Below are 19,327 nucleotides of genomic sequence, written 5' to 3'. Positions count from 1 at the left end.
CATGAGTTACATCAGAACTGTGGATCATTGGAAGTTTTCCTTCTAAATCTTTCGCCATTTATCCGGGACTTGTATGAAACGTCTCAGGAGTAAGGGTGCATTCAAAACCACAAGTGGTTTCCACATCATTAATGAAAAGCCTTCACTACATTGATGTATTAAAGTTAACCATATTCTAGCACATTCTGCATCATATTATTCACTGTTGCAGTACTTATTATCAGTTGAATATAAAATACTACACAGTTGTTTGAAAGTGTGAAGTTACTTCAAAAACACAGGAGAAAACTCCAGGCCATTTATCAGCACAAGACTAATGTTTATTAATGATGCTATAAGCAGCCAGTAAGAAGCTATAACGTGAAATGGTCACAGACTGAGCCTCCAACAAAGACTGACAGGATAGATATTATAACTGAATCCAGAGAATTTTATCTGACCTACAGATTAACAAGTTCTTGCAATGTATTGTTTGTGTCCAACCTTGATGATACTGATCTATCATTGTATGCACTTACATGTATTATCAATAACTGCAGTTTTTAGGATTACATTGATCACCAATGTATGAATGTCAAGTTTATTCTAAGTTGTAATGTTTGGAAAAATAAAATCAGGTATAAAAAAAAAGGCACACACACAGACACTTCAAACAAGCTAGGTGTACAAGTACCATGCATTTCCAAGTGTGTATGTGTATATCTGTATGCATTTATTTCAGAAGCATTGTTAAGGTTGTGACATTGAAAGTTTCCCGAATTTTTACTTAGAATAGTCGTCCTCTGAAGATGACCAGCAATCTTTCCCAGCACAGGGTACAAGGAGTTCATCTTCAGGTCTCTCTCCCTAACAATAGTGTTAACTTTCATTAATTACAAAGCCACTAGAGGGCAGTCTGGTTTTATTTTCCAAAAGAAAATGATGCTCAGGAAGTACACCACCACTTACTGTGTGAACAAGCCTACTGGAGTGAGAATTCAGATGTTTTCAGTGTGGATTAATAAACCAACCAGACACAACCAGATACAAAAATCTGAGATTTATTGAACTTGAAAATAGCATTAAATTCCACTTAAACATTCATTATAAGTAAATATACCTACAACATTACACAGAAAATATCACCAACCACATATAAAACCATGGATACAGTGGATCAGTTCAAATGTAAAAAGCAACTCAACAGCTAAAAACAAAACCCTCAAGAGGAATCTTCAGACTGAACACAAAGAGCATAAGGCCATGCACAAAATAATTATCTGATGTTAGTTGTTAGAAATGCTGGTTCATCAAGACACCGATGCATCTGCTCCCTCTGTGGTTTTGCGTGCTGATAAGTATGCTCAGTCCGTTCTGTGGTCCAAGTCTTTGCCTCAAAGTGAAGTACTATCCCCAAGATACGACATGAAAACATTTCAGAGCCCTGTTTTTTTGCCAATTAGAAAAAAAATAAACTGCAACGAAAACAAGACATGCTCAAAACTCCGAATTCTACCCCAGGCAAACCTTGACACAATGGAGGAAGAATGGAAGAGAAGCACTAGCACCACTAGAAATAAAGCCCCGAGGGTGTCTCTTGTCTCATAACTGAGCAGTTTTGTTCAGTTATGGCCTCCTGCTTCCAGGGAGAAAGCAAAAACTTGACAGATCAACAGTCAGACGCTGCCTTTTTTTCTGCCTTCTTGTGGAACATGGGATCAGTAGCAAAAGTAGAAGACCAAATGCAATCAGTTTTTCATTTATAAGGTTTGTGGCTGGGCAGAAGTGTGGGTAACCTCTACAGCTTGAGAAACATGGAGTAATCAGCAGGACGCGATTAACGTCACTTCAAACGTAGGCACTCGTGGCTCTTCAACAGTGCACAGCAACAACAGTCGAGAGGAAAAAAAATGATTTAAATCTGACTCAGAGAAAAACTAAAAAATATCCTCCCAAAAAGCAAGACTGACTCTGACAAGTTACTCCTGAAGAAATCTGGCTCGCAAGGTTACAAAAAGTGTTTCAGCTCAACATCCTTAACATATGTTGGGATCAATGGAACAGTATCTCACTACATGGTTGACTTGTAAATATCATATATTCAAAAAAGACCATGGCAAAATACCTTGAACATGATGCGATGTTGGACGTCTTTGGTGCACAATGTCGGAGAAAACCGAGCAGAACCATGTGTGGGAGGTCCCGAGAAGTGTTGGCCTCAATTAAACTTCAAACTGAGGGTGTTAAAGACAATGGACATAAGGAAACAGAAGTGCTGTGTTGAAACAGGAGCCCATAGAAAAAGAAAAAACTCACATCGGAAAGTGTTCTGTATGACTATACACAAATCCTTCAAATCAGGCAAGGCTCCAAAGGCTTAGTGATTAGTTTCTGTAGTTCAGCCACTGATCGTCTCCTTCAACTCCCTTTAGACTTCTGCCCCGAGATGGACTGAGTGCAAGAGTCGGCCATCTTGAAACAGGGAGGTCTGGACTCTCTTTAGACAAACGCACATATTGAAGATGAAACACACCAACCAAAGCCCTCCGTTATTACACGTTAATCAGTCTATTTTGGCTATTAATATTATTATCAATATACCTCCATTAGTATTTTACCACAAAAAGATGCTGAAATTCAAATATTTCTATGTACCTTGTGAATGTTTATATACAAACAAAAACAAACATACATCACAGCATAGATGCAGTTCGCCTGAATATATTCTTGGAAACGATATTTTCATTAGAACCACACAGTAATTAGGGTCTCTCTTTGCTTGCATATACAATACCAGTAAATGAGTATGCTGCAAATGGAAAGGACAAATCAAACCCTTCTTTTGGAGTGACTCTACTGTTCCATAAAAAGCTCGAGGAACATGTTTGAAGGGAGCTGAGAGACTGAAAACTATTGGGTCAGCCGAGCTGAGGGCACCGCCTGCAGACACAAAGTGCTGATAAATGACAAATCCCAGCCCAGTGACCTATAGACTGACACGTGTTTCACCACAGCCTGCGGCGGGCCGGTCTCCTGGAGGGAGAGTCGAGGCCGATCTCATCACATCTTTTTTTGTTATTCTGGAGTGTTGATGGGAGTGAGATGGAATACACAAAAGATTATTGGAGATCTGCTTCAATCAAACATGACGTGACCAGCCAGCACAGGTCCACCTTCTTTTGGTGTGATTGGTCGTTATTCAAGAAGGCAGACGACATGAAAAGAAAATCAGTTCTCAGAGGAATCCCAGTGGTGCAAAGTCCACAACACACACTGCCGCCCTCAGAGTGGAAACTGCTTCTTTTTTTTTTTACTGCATGATGAAGCCAGGCTGCGGGGTCATGCGAGGTGGGGGCCTCTGTGGCAAAGCAGGGGGATACTGAGATAGATAGTGGCTGGGGTAGCCAGAGGGGACATTAGGGAAGGGCTGGCCTGTTCGGGGAGGTATCGGCGGGTATGGTGACGCAGAGTAGAAGACAGAGGGCTGGGGGACAGACATCATTGGATCAAGAATTGGGGGTGGCTGGGATGGAGGAGCCGGGGGTTTCCTCCTAGGTTGGGGGACAGGGGAGGAACTGTTGGCGTCTGTGAGGAGGGAGGCCGCTGACACATCCTGAGATCGAGAGGTGGTCACAGACACCTGGGGGAGCCGCTGGCCCTTCAGCACCATCTCCTGCAGCTTTTCGATCTTCACCCTCCTCAAGTGGGCGAGCTTCCTCTTGCTGTGGTAAGAATCGATGAAGGGATCCAGGGTTATGTCGCCATCTAGGAACGAATCTGCCATATTCTGTTGACAGAGATGAAGAGAATTGAGACCGTTTTAGATGGAGACTAGAATTACTGCAGTGCGGTTGTATGCCTCCTTAAACCAGTGCGGTATCCGTTAACAGGTTTCTACATACTTATCCCACAAGATTCATCTTTTTCTTTGAGTCCAAGTAACGACATGAAAAATAATTCCCTCAAGCAGTCTTGAGATAATCAAGAGGCTAAAAAATTTTTTTTTTAAACCAATGTGACATTGACATTTTACCACTGAAACATAATCTCATGATCTTTGACCTTCAAACACCAAAATCGAATAAGGTCATCTTTGAGTCAGTTTGTGCCAAATTTGAAAACATTCCCTTGAGCTGAGCTTAATATATCACGTTCAAGATCACATATTCAACATATTTTGTGAGACCATTGTGAATGACCTTTGGCCACCAAAATGAAATCAAAGTTCAAGTACCGTGCTCACGAGAATGGGAAGGCCAACCAAAAAAAGATAATGACTCTGGCCATTCTGCAACAAAGATTTTAGGTAATCTGTCCAGTAGTTTTTGTGTTATCTTCCCAATTAACACAGTGAACAATAAACCCAGATGAAAACATAACGTCTTTGGCAGAGGTAATGACGCCATATTTGGTTAGATCACATGATTCTAAAGGTCCAAGTTTTCTTACTGGATAGTTACTTAATGTGGAAAAAGAAGTAGCCAGGAGAGATTAAGAATTAAAAACGTTATACTGTCCCAGGAGCAGGCATGAGGAGGCTCCCCAGCTTAAACCAGGACAAAGTCTCTCATTTCATGCATGTCACTGCCTTGTTACCGTCACTGTTGCTCATCTCACTGAGTTCCAAAACCTGTGTGTTACACAATAGTCATTCCATGACAATGTGGTCAGACAACACACCATGTGTTGTGCACAACCGGTTAACGTCTTCTCATCGTACAGAGCTGACTTACCCTGACATTCTGTTAGAGCACATGTAAACCTGTTATTATTATGTAATGTCAAATCACTAGTGTTAAAATAAATCCAGTTAAACCAGGATTATTTGACACTTCAACAAGAAGCTTATCTGAAGTTAAATAAATCTAGACACACTTGAGGTGATGGTCAATCAAAGAGTACTAATTAGATGGTGGATCTTTCATGCAGTTTAGGGATGAATGGCACCAAAACCCAAGAGTTTCATTAACAAATGAGCTCAGTGAAGTAGAAAACAAGATGAACCAGAGATTAATGACGTCACTTCAGTGTTGAATTAATTATTCCATTGTATGTTTTGTTTTCTCAAATACAACTGGAAAGACATGTTTTCAGGAACGTTAATTTACAATCTATTCATTATTAAGGATCAAAGGAAATATTCATCTAGAAATGGATCAATAAAATTATTAATGATCAGATATATATTCAATGCAAATAGTTCAAGAATATTGATATCTTGAACTATGTGACGAGCCAATGATCTGTGTCAAACTACTGATGTTTATGTTGGACAATGAACCCTAAGTACATGTGGGATTATTTACATTTACTTTGTTTTCGTTTTTTCCGAAAAACAATTAGGCTCATTTGCCCTTAAAGTGTACGTTAAGTGTTGACTTTGGTTAATACTAAATCCTAACTGTTATAAAATATATTGCGTAAGATACTAAATATGAGTGAAGGTTTATACATGAATTGTTTTTTAATGAAAAAATTCTTAGTTTTGTTTTATAGGATGAGATTTTTTTAAAGCTCAATATCAATCAATCCTTTTTTTTGTGCTTTATATAAATAACTTAAAGGTCTTTGAGGACTACTCAAGGTAACTGAAAATGTGGATTTGAACATTACATTACATTTTATTACATGTCATTTAGCTGACGCTATTGTCAGAAGCGACTTACAATCAGTACACTCAACATTCATGAGGGGCTCAGTATCTTGCCAAGGACACTTCGGTATGCAGATGGGAGAGAGTGGGGTTTGAACCTGCAACCTTCTTGTTGGAGAATCATCACTCTAACCACTAGGCCACACCGCCCCACAAATGTAGCACTGAGCAATACAAGGTATTTTATTATTCTGTTCAATAAAGAGAGCAGTTTATTTTGAATTTATTAGTTTGGAAGATAAATAAAATACTTAAATCAGTTTCATTTTATGATTTGAAATAGTAAAACCAAATTGTATCAACCAAAGGCCCCTAAATCCAATCAAAACCTCTTGTGTTGACCAGTCAGCAGTGGTTCTTTACACAGATTCATACACACTGGAAGAAATTAATACATTTTATTATTTGTGTAGAAACTGGCCTGTGAATGGTTGTTTTGCATAACTCTGCTTTTGCTGGTCATTTCAGAGATCGGAAAGTTCAAGAAATTGTGATCCAGGGACAGGTAGATGTTGCAGGGACGTACATTATAACCACAGGCTCTCCGACTAGTTTTAGATCTGACAATGAAGCCTCTGTACGAGTGGACATCAACAAATGGAAAAGCAAGTACAATAAACTATGTGGTGTCAGGAGAATGCTTACCTCTGTCTCCTCTTCTATTTTGGCTCCTTCCGCCTGCAGCAGGGCCAACAAAGTGTCCAGGGAGGTGTTTCCTGACTTGTGGTCTGTTAAATCACAAGACAGAGTAACAACACAAATATTATTATTCTGCACTGAGCAGAGGCAACTTATCATACTCAGAATTTTTATAACATCTACCACACATATAAATAGTGTTGGCATGCAATGACTGACAAACAAATGTTAAGCACATTGTGAAATAGATTTTTAGACCAATAGTTTAAGTAAAGTTACTCTTAATGCTCAGACGCGTTTGATGGAGTTAAAGTGAATGCAAAAAATGATCGTGCTTTTCCAAATCTTATCAACCTTTTACATTTCATTTCATTTCACTTAGCTGACGCTTTTATCCAAAGGGACACACAATACGTGCATTCAAACATGAGGGGACAAACCCTCATGATTCAGAAAGAATCAAGTAAGTACAATTTGCTTCAGAAAAGCATTACTGCTATAAGCGCAGCTAAACTGAATTTTTTATTTTCATAAATGTAAACACCATAGTTGAAGATGGTTATTAGATATCATCTTCTTAACCAATGTATAGTCGGAAGAGATGTGTCTTTAGCCTGCGGCAGAAGAGGTTTGGACTTTCTGCTGTCCTGATGTCATTAGGGAGCTCGTGCCACCATTTAGGAACCAGGGCGGAAAACAGTTGTGATTTTGTTGAGATGTTAGCTGTCCCTCGCAGTGAGGGAGCAGCGATGAGCAGGGCGCAGAGCTGCTGCATTCTAGATAAGCTGCAGAGGTCGGATAGCACTAGCAGGTAGACCAGCCAGGATGGAGCTGCAGCAGTCTAGGCGTAAAATGAACTCACCGAATTGACCCAACTTTTTTCATCACACACACACCGGTCACTCGTTGGTAAAGCCATCAGGGCCGATATGGGGTTCAGAATCTTGGGTCCAGTCCACACAATTGGATACAAACTTTCTCCAGAGGTGGCCTTTCACACATCAGGAGATCGCAGCAACAGATTCTCTGCTCAGACGTGTTCACAACAACACAGCATTCTCCAGAGTGTTCAGGTAAGGAGTTGTGCAGAATGCAGGAGGCAGGACGTAACATATAAATTCCACTGCAGCGATCATATGTTTTTGTTTATAGCGCATATACACCGGTGTCTGCTCCTATAAGCAGAGGTTCTCTTGACCTCTTCGTCAATGTATTCTATGTATGTGGCAAGACATATGTCTTGTGTTAGAAATGTCATAAACGCACCCACTCGCTAACAGTGAATCCTGCAGAGAATCTTTGAAGATAGTCTGGGTGCTGACACTCGGACATTCTGAACCAGGAGATTCTCCAGAATTCGGTGCATGTAAAGCAGCTCTACTTTTATTTTACTCATCTGCATTCACTGCAGTAGTCTTTACGACAAAGACCCTTTTGTTCCATTACATTATGACAATTCCTCACCTCTTTTATGAAATCACTTCAACACATTTGAGTCACAAGGTTCTTGTGTACTGTTTATAAAACGCTAGAAGCAGCACAGATGAATTCTAGACAAAGTGTCATCCATTCCTAAATTAACCAAAGAACTCTTGGGCAGAAATTAATGCGTTGCTAATAACAGGTTTTAATTAGCTCATCACACAAAGCTGGGAAATCTTCCAGGCGCTCAAACAGCCGTAACGCCTCTGTTTGCTGAGAACATGCAAAGCCCCACTGAGTCAACTGAAACCATCTTGGTGTCTCTAAGGAGGAGGCCTGTTTTGTTTGTGTTCTTAAGCAGGAATTAAAGTTTATAACCAACCGGAGCAGAGAGACTGCAAACACGCATGGTGGCATCCTGACAATTGACTAGTGACACATGACTAGTTACCAAGCCCAGCCGACAGGGATCTCTAATTACACGAGAGACTTCGCTCTGACATGATTTGCTGTTCCTGCCTAATGTCTGCTCATGGCAACCCAGTGAACAAAGCTGTACAGTAAATAATTGATGCATTGGACATTGAATTAAATATAGGTCAGCCCAGGTTTTTACAATGCCTAACAAGATTTGGTTGATGATTATCATTTTTAACTCTGCCAGGCTCTTTGATTCTAAACAAAATAATAACACAAATACAATCGCTAGTCATGATCAACAGGCAACACTTCTAAATGATGGTAAATGAGTGACTGGGATTAAGTGCTTTAAAAGGTAAAAAAAAAAGAGAGAACAAACAACGATGTCCGGTAGTGACAGAAAGGTGGGACGAAGCGTCATTCTCCTCCCACCCTCCTCTCAGATTGGCACAGCATTCCCTTCTTCAAGGCGTCTGCCAGTTGTCTGAACATGTGCCCGTGCCTGCTCAACAGCAGTAACTGCCAGTGATCACACCAATAAAGTATTCCAAGACCACAGGTCTTTCACGCACCTGTATCATGCTGGCGCGTCAATTTCAGCTCATTCATTAGGGAAAAGCCTCATAAGATTTGTCCAAGCATCAGCCAGGCCAATTTTTTTCTTAGATGTGTTTACAAAGTGACATGTGGGGAACAAACTAAATAGTTAAGAGGGATTCCAGATGCAATGCCAGACCAAAATCTCTGTCTAATTGGCAAATTTACAGGTGAAAATGTTATCATGTTGGCACTCGCTACCCAAAACCTCATGTTGCTATGCCAAATTTGACTGAAACTGTGTAAATTCAATAGAATATCTTCAAATACAGGAGCTTCACTCTTCACACATAGCCCCTTTTCCAAAGTGATGTCCCATTGCACTCGGTTTCGCTCTCTTTCCATAAATGGGAGGACTCTCAGGCATATCAGCAGCACTCCTCCACACAAAGCTGCGATTCTCTGGCCAAGCAGGGAGCCTACAGAGCGCACAACACACAGCCTGGGCCTCGAGATCATGAGACAGCCATTGGATAAATGAATCCACTCCGACCTCTGCGGTGAGTCTGGGGGGGCGGGGGGGGGGGGGGGTTGGACTGCCTCACTGCCTTTTCTCCTTCTTGCTGAGCTTCCTAACTTTCCAGACTGTTAGTCCAATCATCCACCACTCCCTCCCTCCCTCCCTCCCACCCACTAGGGCTCATTTACAGCAGCTTGCCTGGAAGCACAATGGCCCACTGTGGGGCTGTGCTGTTCTCTGATGCAGTGGATGCTGGTGGAGGTGGTGGTGAAGGCCTCCAGAGTTGTAACAGACAGTGAAGGTTAATACAGAGGCCAAACATTTCCTCGAGAATGAGGCGTGGAGGGGGAAGGGGTGTGTGCTTATGACGTAACTGTACGCAAACAACTGCACAGCAAGCTACTCTACATCTCTCATCTGGGTCAATCGGCTACGTTTTTCGCTCAGCACTGAGCGACACTCTCCTTCCCCAGCTGCTCTATGGCAAATTCACAACTAGGAAGGCAAGTGCATGGAAGGCGGGGGGCGGGGGGAACACCGGGTAACCTACATTTGACAAAAGCCATTGCTTGCTGACAACAAACAAAAACTGCTGAACAGCCTCGCTCCTGTGTGAGTGATTCTGTGCAATGGGTCTGGGGCTTGGAATCTTAGAAGACTGCTTCAGATGGTACAGACTGTTGACTGACATCACAACATGCTAAACATGTGTGCATTCCTTAAAATTAACAACAAGAGTCAGCAGAGAAGGCGACAAAGTCAAACTTCTATCGGCGTATCCACGTGGTGAATGGCCGGCATGCTATTTTGAGAAGGCTGCTTGGCAACCACTGTGTCAACCAGGTCACAAGTATCCTCACTCTGTCTTCTTCACAGTAGGAAGGAAGTATAGTGAAGGTGTTTCGTGAGGGATATTACAGTCCTGTAAGCCTGTATGTCTCTGCAGTAGAGATCTAAATCAGATCTGGAACTTGCCCAGCCCGAGCAGCATTTAGCAACATGACGACAGGGCTTCTGGTAACACAGCCGTCACGGCCTGCGATGGAAAAACTGGGAACTGGTGAAACAGGTCTCTTCAAATATGTTCACACGGAGAGAATGAGAACAAATACACATTACGCAACACTGAACCTATGACGATAAAAGGAGTTTCATTTTATACTAAACTGAAACTACCTAAATCATCTGGAAACTTCGATTAAAAGGATGATTGGAGTGGAAATCTGTTACTACAGGAGACACGCTGCTGATTTGGTATGTGAACATAATCAAAATAGATCCATATATGGACCAATCCTAGTGTTTAACTCGCCTTGGATTTAGGTCAACAAAAAAAACAACTACCATTGTTAAAACTGCTTTCTTCTTCTTATGTGCTTTCTGATTTTGTAATACTTAAAAGGATATACAAATAAAATGTATTATCATATATTACTGTTAAATAGCTAACTTCTACAGCTGAATCATTGAGAGCATTTTGACCAGCTGCATGACCGTGTGGTATGGGAGCACCACTGTAATGGAATACAAGCGCCTGCACATCTACGACCACAGAGTGGTAGATGTGCCCCCCCCAAACTGTCCACACCTCTGCCCTCTGGCAGAAGGTACAGAAGTGTGAAGGGCTGAGGAACAGCTTTATCCAATGGCCATCAGACTGCAAAACACTTACTGGCCCGACAACACCGTGGACTATCTCAACACAAAGATCCTTCACTCTGCTGCCCCCCCCCCCCTTTTTCTTGGCATATATTTGTATTTTGATATATATTTCAATTGTTTTCAATAACTCTTAAAGCACTGTATTTGTAGCACAATATAGTTTATACGTCAAATAAAACACTTTCCAATTTCAACTCTAGGGAAGTGTGAAGGGAAATATTTCAACATTAGCTAATATTCAACAGACCAAGTCATTCATTAGTGAATAGGGGAACTTATGACCAGGTTGAATTATAATGATAGTTAATCATTAGTTGCAGTCCTATTTTAAATGGTGTATCATCAAAGTATTCTTGGTTTAATTGGTAAAGCAAGGGCTCGGAGATCAAATGTTCTAGGGTGTGTTTAACTTGACCCGTGGATGTTCTGCTCTCTGATTACAATCTGAACAGCACTTGTGAGATAACAACAGAAGCTTAATAATTCTACTACTGTATATGATTTCACTATATTTTTTAATATGACATTACTTTATGTATATTTAAAATCACATGCATCTAGAACTATTTGCAGTTCTATTCAGTATATTCATACCTGGGCTTATATGATTAGTTCACCCAGAAATAAAAATTAACTCAATGAGCAGTATGCAGGCGGGTTATGTTTTTTTGAGATAAGATCATCACTTATGTCTTATATTGTATTGTATTTGGCTGGAACACTTTTTACCTCTGAAACTCCAAAAGTGTTTTGTGGACTCAAACACTTCATAGGCACAGTAGGGAGTAGATGAGTTAACTTTAATTTCTGGGCGAACTATCCCTTTAATATTTTAAGTTTAGGTAAAACTGTATCTCAGTGGGATGGTGGGTTAAGGTTAAGTGATTTGTGTCTATTGTCCTATGTTTTTCATGCAAGTTCATGTATCAGTCACATGTACAAGTGTGTTCAAATTTCTTCCGAGCTGGCGGACATTCAAAATTCAAGACGCTGCGATAAACTAATCAATAAAAAATGTCTTGCTGCTGTAGCTGATGCGTTGCGGCTTTACCCAGAGTGGACTTGCGGAGCTGATAGGACTCAAAGCTATCCTGAAGGCAGCTGTAGCACTTTGTCAGCTGCTCCTTCTTATGCTCTAGTATGGGATGCAGGGCGAGGTTCTGCTCGGCCAGCGTTCGGTTGTTGACCAGTGTCTTCTCTTTGCTCTGCTGGACCTCCTGCATCTAAAAAGAGAAAACAAAAAGCATCAACAGTGTCTTCATGGCTTCAGTATGATGGTCTGAAGAGACAAAACTTGTCTCTTAGTTCAAGGACAAAAATGTAACTATATCATCATATTCTATACATAATTCTTCATCCAAGAAATAAAATTGGAAAAGGTTATTCATGAATATCAACTGTGAATCATCGCGCATAAACTGCCAGTTTTCACACATCTCCCACAATCCTCTTTACATATTTAGAAAAACAAATCATTACCACAAAATCTTTTCCTCACAACAAGACAAAATAATTCATTATCATTTTATTTCAGCAGTTAAACAAGTTTCATTTTACATTTGTTTTAAGTTAAAAGTTTATATTAAAAAGTCCAATAAGTTAAGTCGAAAATATAAATGTTAAACTACTTTAAGGACATAACTAAAGGTAGCAATTAGTCATTTTAGCCTAATCGGTCTGGTTATTGAAGAAAATAAATATGAAAACATCTCTTATTATAACCTTAACAACATTAAGAAAGGTAAAATACAAACTCCAGTTGTATTGACGACTGACTAACTGAACAACAGACCCTACTGACATGTCATCGCAGGCTGGATCAAATGACAAATCATGGCGGCCTTTCATTTAGGTGTGCCAGTATCTGGACCCCGCCATTGTGCATGCCGACTCATCCACTGATCCCTACGTCATAAACAACAGCTGCAGTGAACAGAGTTATGAAGGTTCCCACACTTATGTATAATTATCATTTTAAGTCATCACCCATACATAAAGTTGGGTTTCAAAATGTTCTTAAAGGGCACTATAGTGCATACATCTATATTTCACATTTGAAAGTAGAACATTCAAAAGAAATCTCTGACAATAAAGCCAATGGACTATATCGTACAGAGGAAGTAAATTTGGTGTCACTGGCTGTTGAGACTTTATAGTCTGAGATACCCTGACTCGGTGTAAAGAAAAAGGTTGCAGGTAAACTTAAGGTCACCTGATATTGGTTTTTCAATGATGCTAATTCTGATACTTTGTAAAGCGTAAATATGATACACCAATCTCATGATTGAGTTCTGACTGCAGTAAAATACTAGTTTCATCAGCTCAAGATGCACATAACCTCAGCACAGTCAGTGGTATGAGCCAAAGCATGGATCAGAAATCAAGGTCTAAACAATACGTTGATTTGATGAATCATGAAACCCAAAATAATGTTGAGTAATGAAACGAACCAAAACAATGAGACTAAACAAAACAATAAGCTCAAGGTGGATAACAGAGGAAGAAGGAAACCTTATTATTTTGGAGTATTTGGTTACCCTTACTCATTACAACACAGCCATTCAACAACTTAATTAAAATTAGACATAACACTTAAAGGTCATTCAGCTAATTTAAGATAGCACTTCCTAAAGAACGGGGGAAGTTGACAGATTTAATGGTGCCTGAAAGGCAATCCCCACATATCCATTGTGTAGTGTAAACATGATTTTTTTGTGGTGGGTGACATCATTATTGCATTTTTCAGTCTAGAAAACGTCCTTCTAAAAGCTGAGTAGTATTACCCTTACCTAAAAATAAATGTGGAACGTCACTTTAAGGCATGTCTGATCTAAAACCATGAAGTTGGAAGTATAACGTGCTGTCGTCAGAACACCAGATTAAATAGAAATAACACCCATGCTATCTTGCAAATGACTCATTTCACACAACCAGCTGACATTTTGTGAGTGTAAATATTACACGGAGATGGTGAAAATGCGTAGCGAAAACTAAAAATACACTCAAGTGTAGAGGATGATTATGGAATAGTCTTCTAAAAGTGACTGAGGCAGGCCTTGTTGGTGGTCGGTCTGAATGGGGACAGGCAACATTACATACTGGAAAAACAGATTATGTCTACTAACACCACAATTTCAGCCATCAAGGGAAGACCCTTTTGCAAGCGCTGATTCGTTCATTCAATGTTGCCTGCTGAAGAAGCAGACCTTTAAATAGCATCCATAACTCCAGGCCTGTTCTGTCAAACCAAACACAGAATTGTTTGCTGGCCTCGGCGCTCTCCAATGTTCCACTATTAACTCCATAAAGGATTGGAATAATCCGAGGAAATGTAGGTTAAGAGCTTTTCTGAATGGACCACAGACCTGAATTTTGGCGAGATGGTGTAATAACCTACTGTCAGACACAGGTCACTGTAAACAACACTCATACAAATTTTACATAAGGGAGAAACAGAATGAGCAACAAAACACAGCGTTGCTTTGAGAACTGAAGACACAGGAATAGTTTTTCTCCTATATATGTAATAGGTAAATAAATGTCAATTCTGGAGCTAGACTGACAGATTAAACAGGCCAGTGAACCTGCTGGTACGTATCATCAGGGAATGTGTTGATCAATGAGTTACAATAATTTAGAATAAAGAAATGCTGACATAATTTAGAGACACTGTCAGAGTTGTTTTGTCCACCAGAGACCATGGACTTGTTATTTTCTCAAGGACAAACCTCATTGTAGATGAAACTTACAAATACTTGACAAAGTATTAAGTAATTTTTCAAAATGAAACATTTATTTGATAAACTATTACACTGGAGTACTGTTATAGCGATTCTCTAAATCCAATGTTCACTTCAGACCTTGATTTTGGGACACGATACAATAAGTCCCTAATTTGTTTGTCTCTTTGAAAAGGAATAAAAAAAGTCTGCTCACGCTGCCGACTGGAATGTTCCCAGGAGGTCTGCAATCTGAAGGTTATATCTTGAGCAAATAAACAAGCCAAACTTTACTGTAGGCGTGATCACATGTCTATGACCGGAATAAAGTAGTCACGTGATACGTGCAATGAAAGTCATGCTCAAGGTTCTGATGTCCTGTATATGTTATGAAGTCTTGACTTGACATTTTATCCAGGATTTTTGGGAGCAGACACTTCCCGCCCTCCTGTCCACACATTGGACGGTCCCATCTATGGTTTTGGTGCTCGTGTATTTTACTCTAAATGGGACCATAGTTTACTTAATGAACATCATTTTGTATTGAATAGGACTTGAAACTACAGCTTGAGTACATAAATTCCTTATATACCATCTACTACCGTTATATATCAAATGAGAAGTAGAGTCACTCTTTCATAGACTCTTTCACAAACTGACTTATTTTTGCAAACAGTCAAGTCACTCTCTGCTGTTCATTCAAGATAAGACAAGTTTCAGTGTCTATGTCCATTTTTATATAAACTCTATGGACACCACCTTAAGCAATGCAAATCAAAAATATTTTTTAATGTTATGCATTTATCTTCAATTAGTATCGGTTGATAAACGGTCATCAAATTTTCTTAAACTCAAATATTGATATCAATGTCAGCCTCAAAAGTCCATTATAGTCCTGCTACAATAGAAAACCATGTAAAGGTTTGAATGTACTGACGCACACAAGGCATTTATGCACCAAATGTTTTAATATCTTTTCACTTATGAATTCTGAACTTGGAGTACAGCCTACATGGTCTGTAAAACCTGTTCCTGGATTAGTGAAGACCTCAAAAAGATAAGGAGGCAGAGGCGGGAGTCAGTGTTCAGCGTCATCTCAACTCACTGCCACACGTAGAGTACGATAGAAAGCTTAAATGAGCCATACATCATGTGGTGGCTTAATAAAAACTGGGTCATCTTCAAATCCAGATCATTTGGTGTTAGCTCAGTAGGGTAGTCAAAATGTAGATGATCAACCGGCTGATTATAAGATCAAACAATTCTTACAATATTTCTAGACGCTCTAGCTAATATGCAAGTCAAATTTAAGCATATACAGTACTGCTGTAGAATATTACCGGCACACAGTGAGTACTCTACACAGGCACAACACATTTAGGGGTCAATTGTTGGGAAAATGGACGCACTGGATCTAAACAAATTTCCTGGCAGCGCTATTTGCATTATTCAAAAGGAAGCGCATGTGTTTTTGTTTGTGTTTTGCAATATAATTTTGGCGGAAGGATTTTAGCCTTTTAGTGTGTCTATGTGTGAGGGAGGGGTGTTTGTCCATAAACTCCAGCTGTAAAGTCAGTGCCTCTCAGTCCTCTCGAGTTTCACTCAATGCCGTATGACACCCACCGCCTTTTGTTTCCTGTCAGCAGGCTATTCAGATAGAATTCCCCGGACAGTTCCACCTTCGGCTGAGGCATGTCGTTACTTGGCCTATTCTCCTGCATCTCAACAATAACCTTGTGACTAACTTAAGTCAACAACAATTGCTGTGTCATGGCGACAGACAATTCCCTCCCTCTCTGTTTCTTATGGGAAGAAGGAAAATGAAACCATGGAGACAATCAGCCAGGGTGTGGATCAAAAACAGAACTGACAACACAAAAGCCAGCTCACAGCAAAACATTCATCCAAACGGCTAAAAATACCATACTGTGGTCTTACTTGCTTTTGTAAGGGGAAAATGGATCTGGTGCACATACAGTAGCGTACAGTTTCTATTGTGTGCGGAAACAGGCAAGTGCGTCCCTCATTGTTATGTAAAAGCCACAGCACCATGACAGTACACAGAGAAGTACCTGTGGCCTGACACTGTGTGCTTAATGTTGGTAATTATTGATCGGAGTCCAGGCTGCAGGGCAAAGAGGGGAAGGAGGAAGAAGAGTGTTTCCTGTAGAGTTTGCACTTTACAGTCAAAAAAGAGAAGGACAGGCAGAGAGAGGATCAGTGTGGTGAGGAAATGTCTTCCAACACCAGGGATCTGTTGGGGCTGATGCAGCAGGACATTAGGGCAGATTAAAAGCCCACACTGGAAATGACAGTTTTGGAAGGAGCAGCAGCACGGGGGAAATAATCACAAGCACAAATCCTGTATAAAAATCCTTCTAAATCTAAATCTCTCAGCCCTCTGTCTTGATATACCAAATTTCTGCTTGGCAGAAAAAAATAACTTTTACATGGACTATGGCTTGTAATCACTATGGAAAAATCTGGGGCTTATCAGGAGCTTATCTTGATGAGGGCAGAGTTATGATGCAGTGAAAAGCAGGTGAGGATAGCTGAGAACATAGAGTCTAGATAGGGTTATTCCCACAGATCCAGGATCTCAGCTGTGGCCACGTCATGTATCCTGGTGCCACGTATTTGTGAATTATGATTACTAAACTAGTTTGCTTAGATATACAATACAGCCGTACAACCATTACTGGCACTACTGCTATATATCATTACAGTTGTCATTGCTGTGCCTTTTATCACTGACCTTTTCTTATAAAAACACTGATATACCTCTCTATTTGAGTTAGACACTTGTCTTTTCTCATTAATGTTGTAAATGTTATTCCGTTGACATGCATTTCTGTCCGTCCTGGGAAAGGTGATCCCACACTTGTGTCTCTATGTGCGGTTTGGTAGTTCTTGATTCTTTTGATTAACAATGTGATTTAATGGCACTTTGACAGCTGCATCACACACATGAACTTACTTAAAAGCAGCTCTGAATATGTAGGGTTAAATAGAAAACAACTTGCACCTTTTGTACTATCTACGATATACCTTATTGTATTGCTGCTACCTTTGTTATTGTTTTCCGTGCTTATATTTCCTTTCATTTACGATGATGTTTATGACAATAAGGATCTCTGAATGTAGTTGGTATATGGTGAATTCAGCTGACAGCCTTTGTCATTAAAACAGCACTTGGTGGGATTAACATCTCTTCGTACCAAAGCTGTTGTGAAGCCGATGAACGGGTCACATTTCCGTTGAGGCTGTTAAGTATTGTTTTCCTGTGAAGTGCCCCGAGTGCGTGTCGACAGGACAGTCGGCCAACAAGCTGGCCCTTGAGTGAGCGAAGTTGGGTCTGACCCGGACACACGGGGAGAGCTAGGCCACCACTTGTGTTGTGTTTCCTGGGAACCGGAGTCCGCTCGGCGAGGTGTCGGTCCTGTTCAACACTGACGAGCCGCTGCTATCTGGACAACAATGTCGTCAACCGCGAATCCTCGTGTGTTCAAACTTGAGACAACGCCGCGTCCCAAGGTTAAAGCCTTTCTCTCCCCGACAGTACTGTCCCGTTCGCGACACACAATCATTAACGTGACTGCAAAGCGACTATTTCCGTAACCTCTCGCCGAGGAGGACGCTGGGAACGGACAACAAAGGGAGAACAGTGCCCGAGTCGGTGGCTAGCACCGGAGTGAAGACGCGCTCAGCCCAACGTACCTCGTCCATCTCCTGGACCATGTTGCTGAGTTTGACGTCGTCCTCCAGGATCTCGTTGAGCTGTGTCATGGTGTAGTCGCTGAACTTGCTGAAAGAAGTCGACATTTTGGCTGCTGTGTCTGAGCTGGTGTCTCCTCCTCTTCTGCTCCCCTTTCTGTGACAGCAGCTGACTGAGCTCCTCTCAGGAACTACACGGGCCCGCTGCTGCGTTCACCGGCATCAAGGAAATGCCGCAATCGCCGGACCCAGTAATCAGGATGTAGGTAACAGTGGGTCAACTTTACCAAGAAAGTGAAAAACACAGTATTTAACTTTGGACACTGAAACTACAATGTATAATATTAATTGGAGATCCATTTATTCAATTTATAATAATATATGTTAATGAATTATAATAAATATACACCACATAATCATTTGGTGTACTTCTGAGCATGGTGATTGGCTCGTTGCTTGTGTCACTGGCGGAACTAGATTTTTTCCAAATCGGGGGCCACAAGTAACACAGAGGGGCCACATCCAGGTCCCGGCCCTGATTCACTGAGGTGCACATGCCATTCTGTGTTTACTGTTGTCTCTAAAGCTGGAGCAAGCCACACATACTGTATTTATGAATATATTTAATATTAAGTCCATATTAAAAACATTGTCATATTTATTGATGGTAAGTGATTAGCCCCCTGGCCCCACTGCTTGTTTGCACCTAAAGGTGCACTCACAGTTATGCGAATGTGATATCTCTGGTCAGGTTCCCCAAAGTTTAACCCGACGCAAACCAACGCTGTGATTTGTCTGACTGCAGGTAGCCAATATTTAATTTGTCTCCTTGCTGGATGTGTGACCGGGCCCTTACAGTGTTGGCATAGTTGCAGATAAGGACAACTTAAACCAAGTCATGATCTAGGTTTATTCTCTCAGTTAATCAAATAAATTATCTGAAACTGAATTACGTTTATGTAATGAATCAATCATCAAATGTGGCATGTTAACGTTCTCCCAAAGTGACCAATTAATTGACAAATTGTTTCAACCTTGGTCACACCAACATGATTAATTTGA

General features: G+C 40.7%; 1 protein-coding gene across 1 annotated transcript; it reads right to left on the bottom strand.

Annotated features, from left to right (window-relative positions):
• Positions 1 to 1,024: 1,024 nt before the first annotated feature.
• vps37ba (VPS37B subunit of ESCRT-I a) lies at positions 1,025 to 18,455 on the bottom strand. The gene is made up of 4 exons (XM_062384760.1): positions 18,269 to 18,455; positions 11,884 to 12,055; positions 6,278 to 6,360; positions 1,025 to 3,766 (listed from the first exon to the last, which is right to left on the bottom strand). The coding sequence occupies exons 1-4, from the start codon at positions 18,371 to 18,373 to the stop codon at positions 3,290 to 3,292; spliced, it is 837 nt and encodes a 278-aa protein (XP_062240744.1). The 5' UTR covers positions 18,374 to 18,455; the 3' UTR covers positions 1,025 to 3,289.
• Positions 18,456 to 19,327: the final 872 nt, after the last annotated feature.

This window comes from Platichthys flesus, chromosome 3, assembly GCF_949316205.1.
Source record: "Platichthys flesus chromosome 3, fPlaFle2.1, whole genome shotgun sequence".
NCBI lineage: Eukaryota > Metazoa > Chordata > Actinopteri > Pleuronectiformes > Pleuronectidae > Platichthys > Platichthys flesus.
This window is presented reverse-complemented; position numbering and strand designations above follow the sequence as displayed.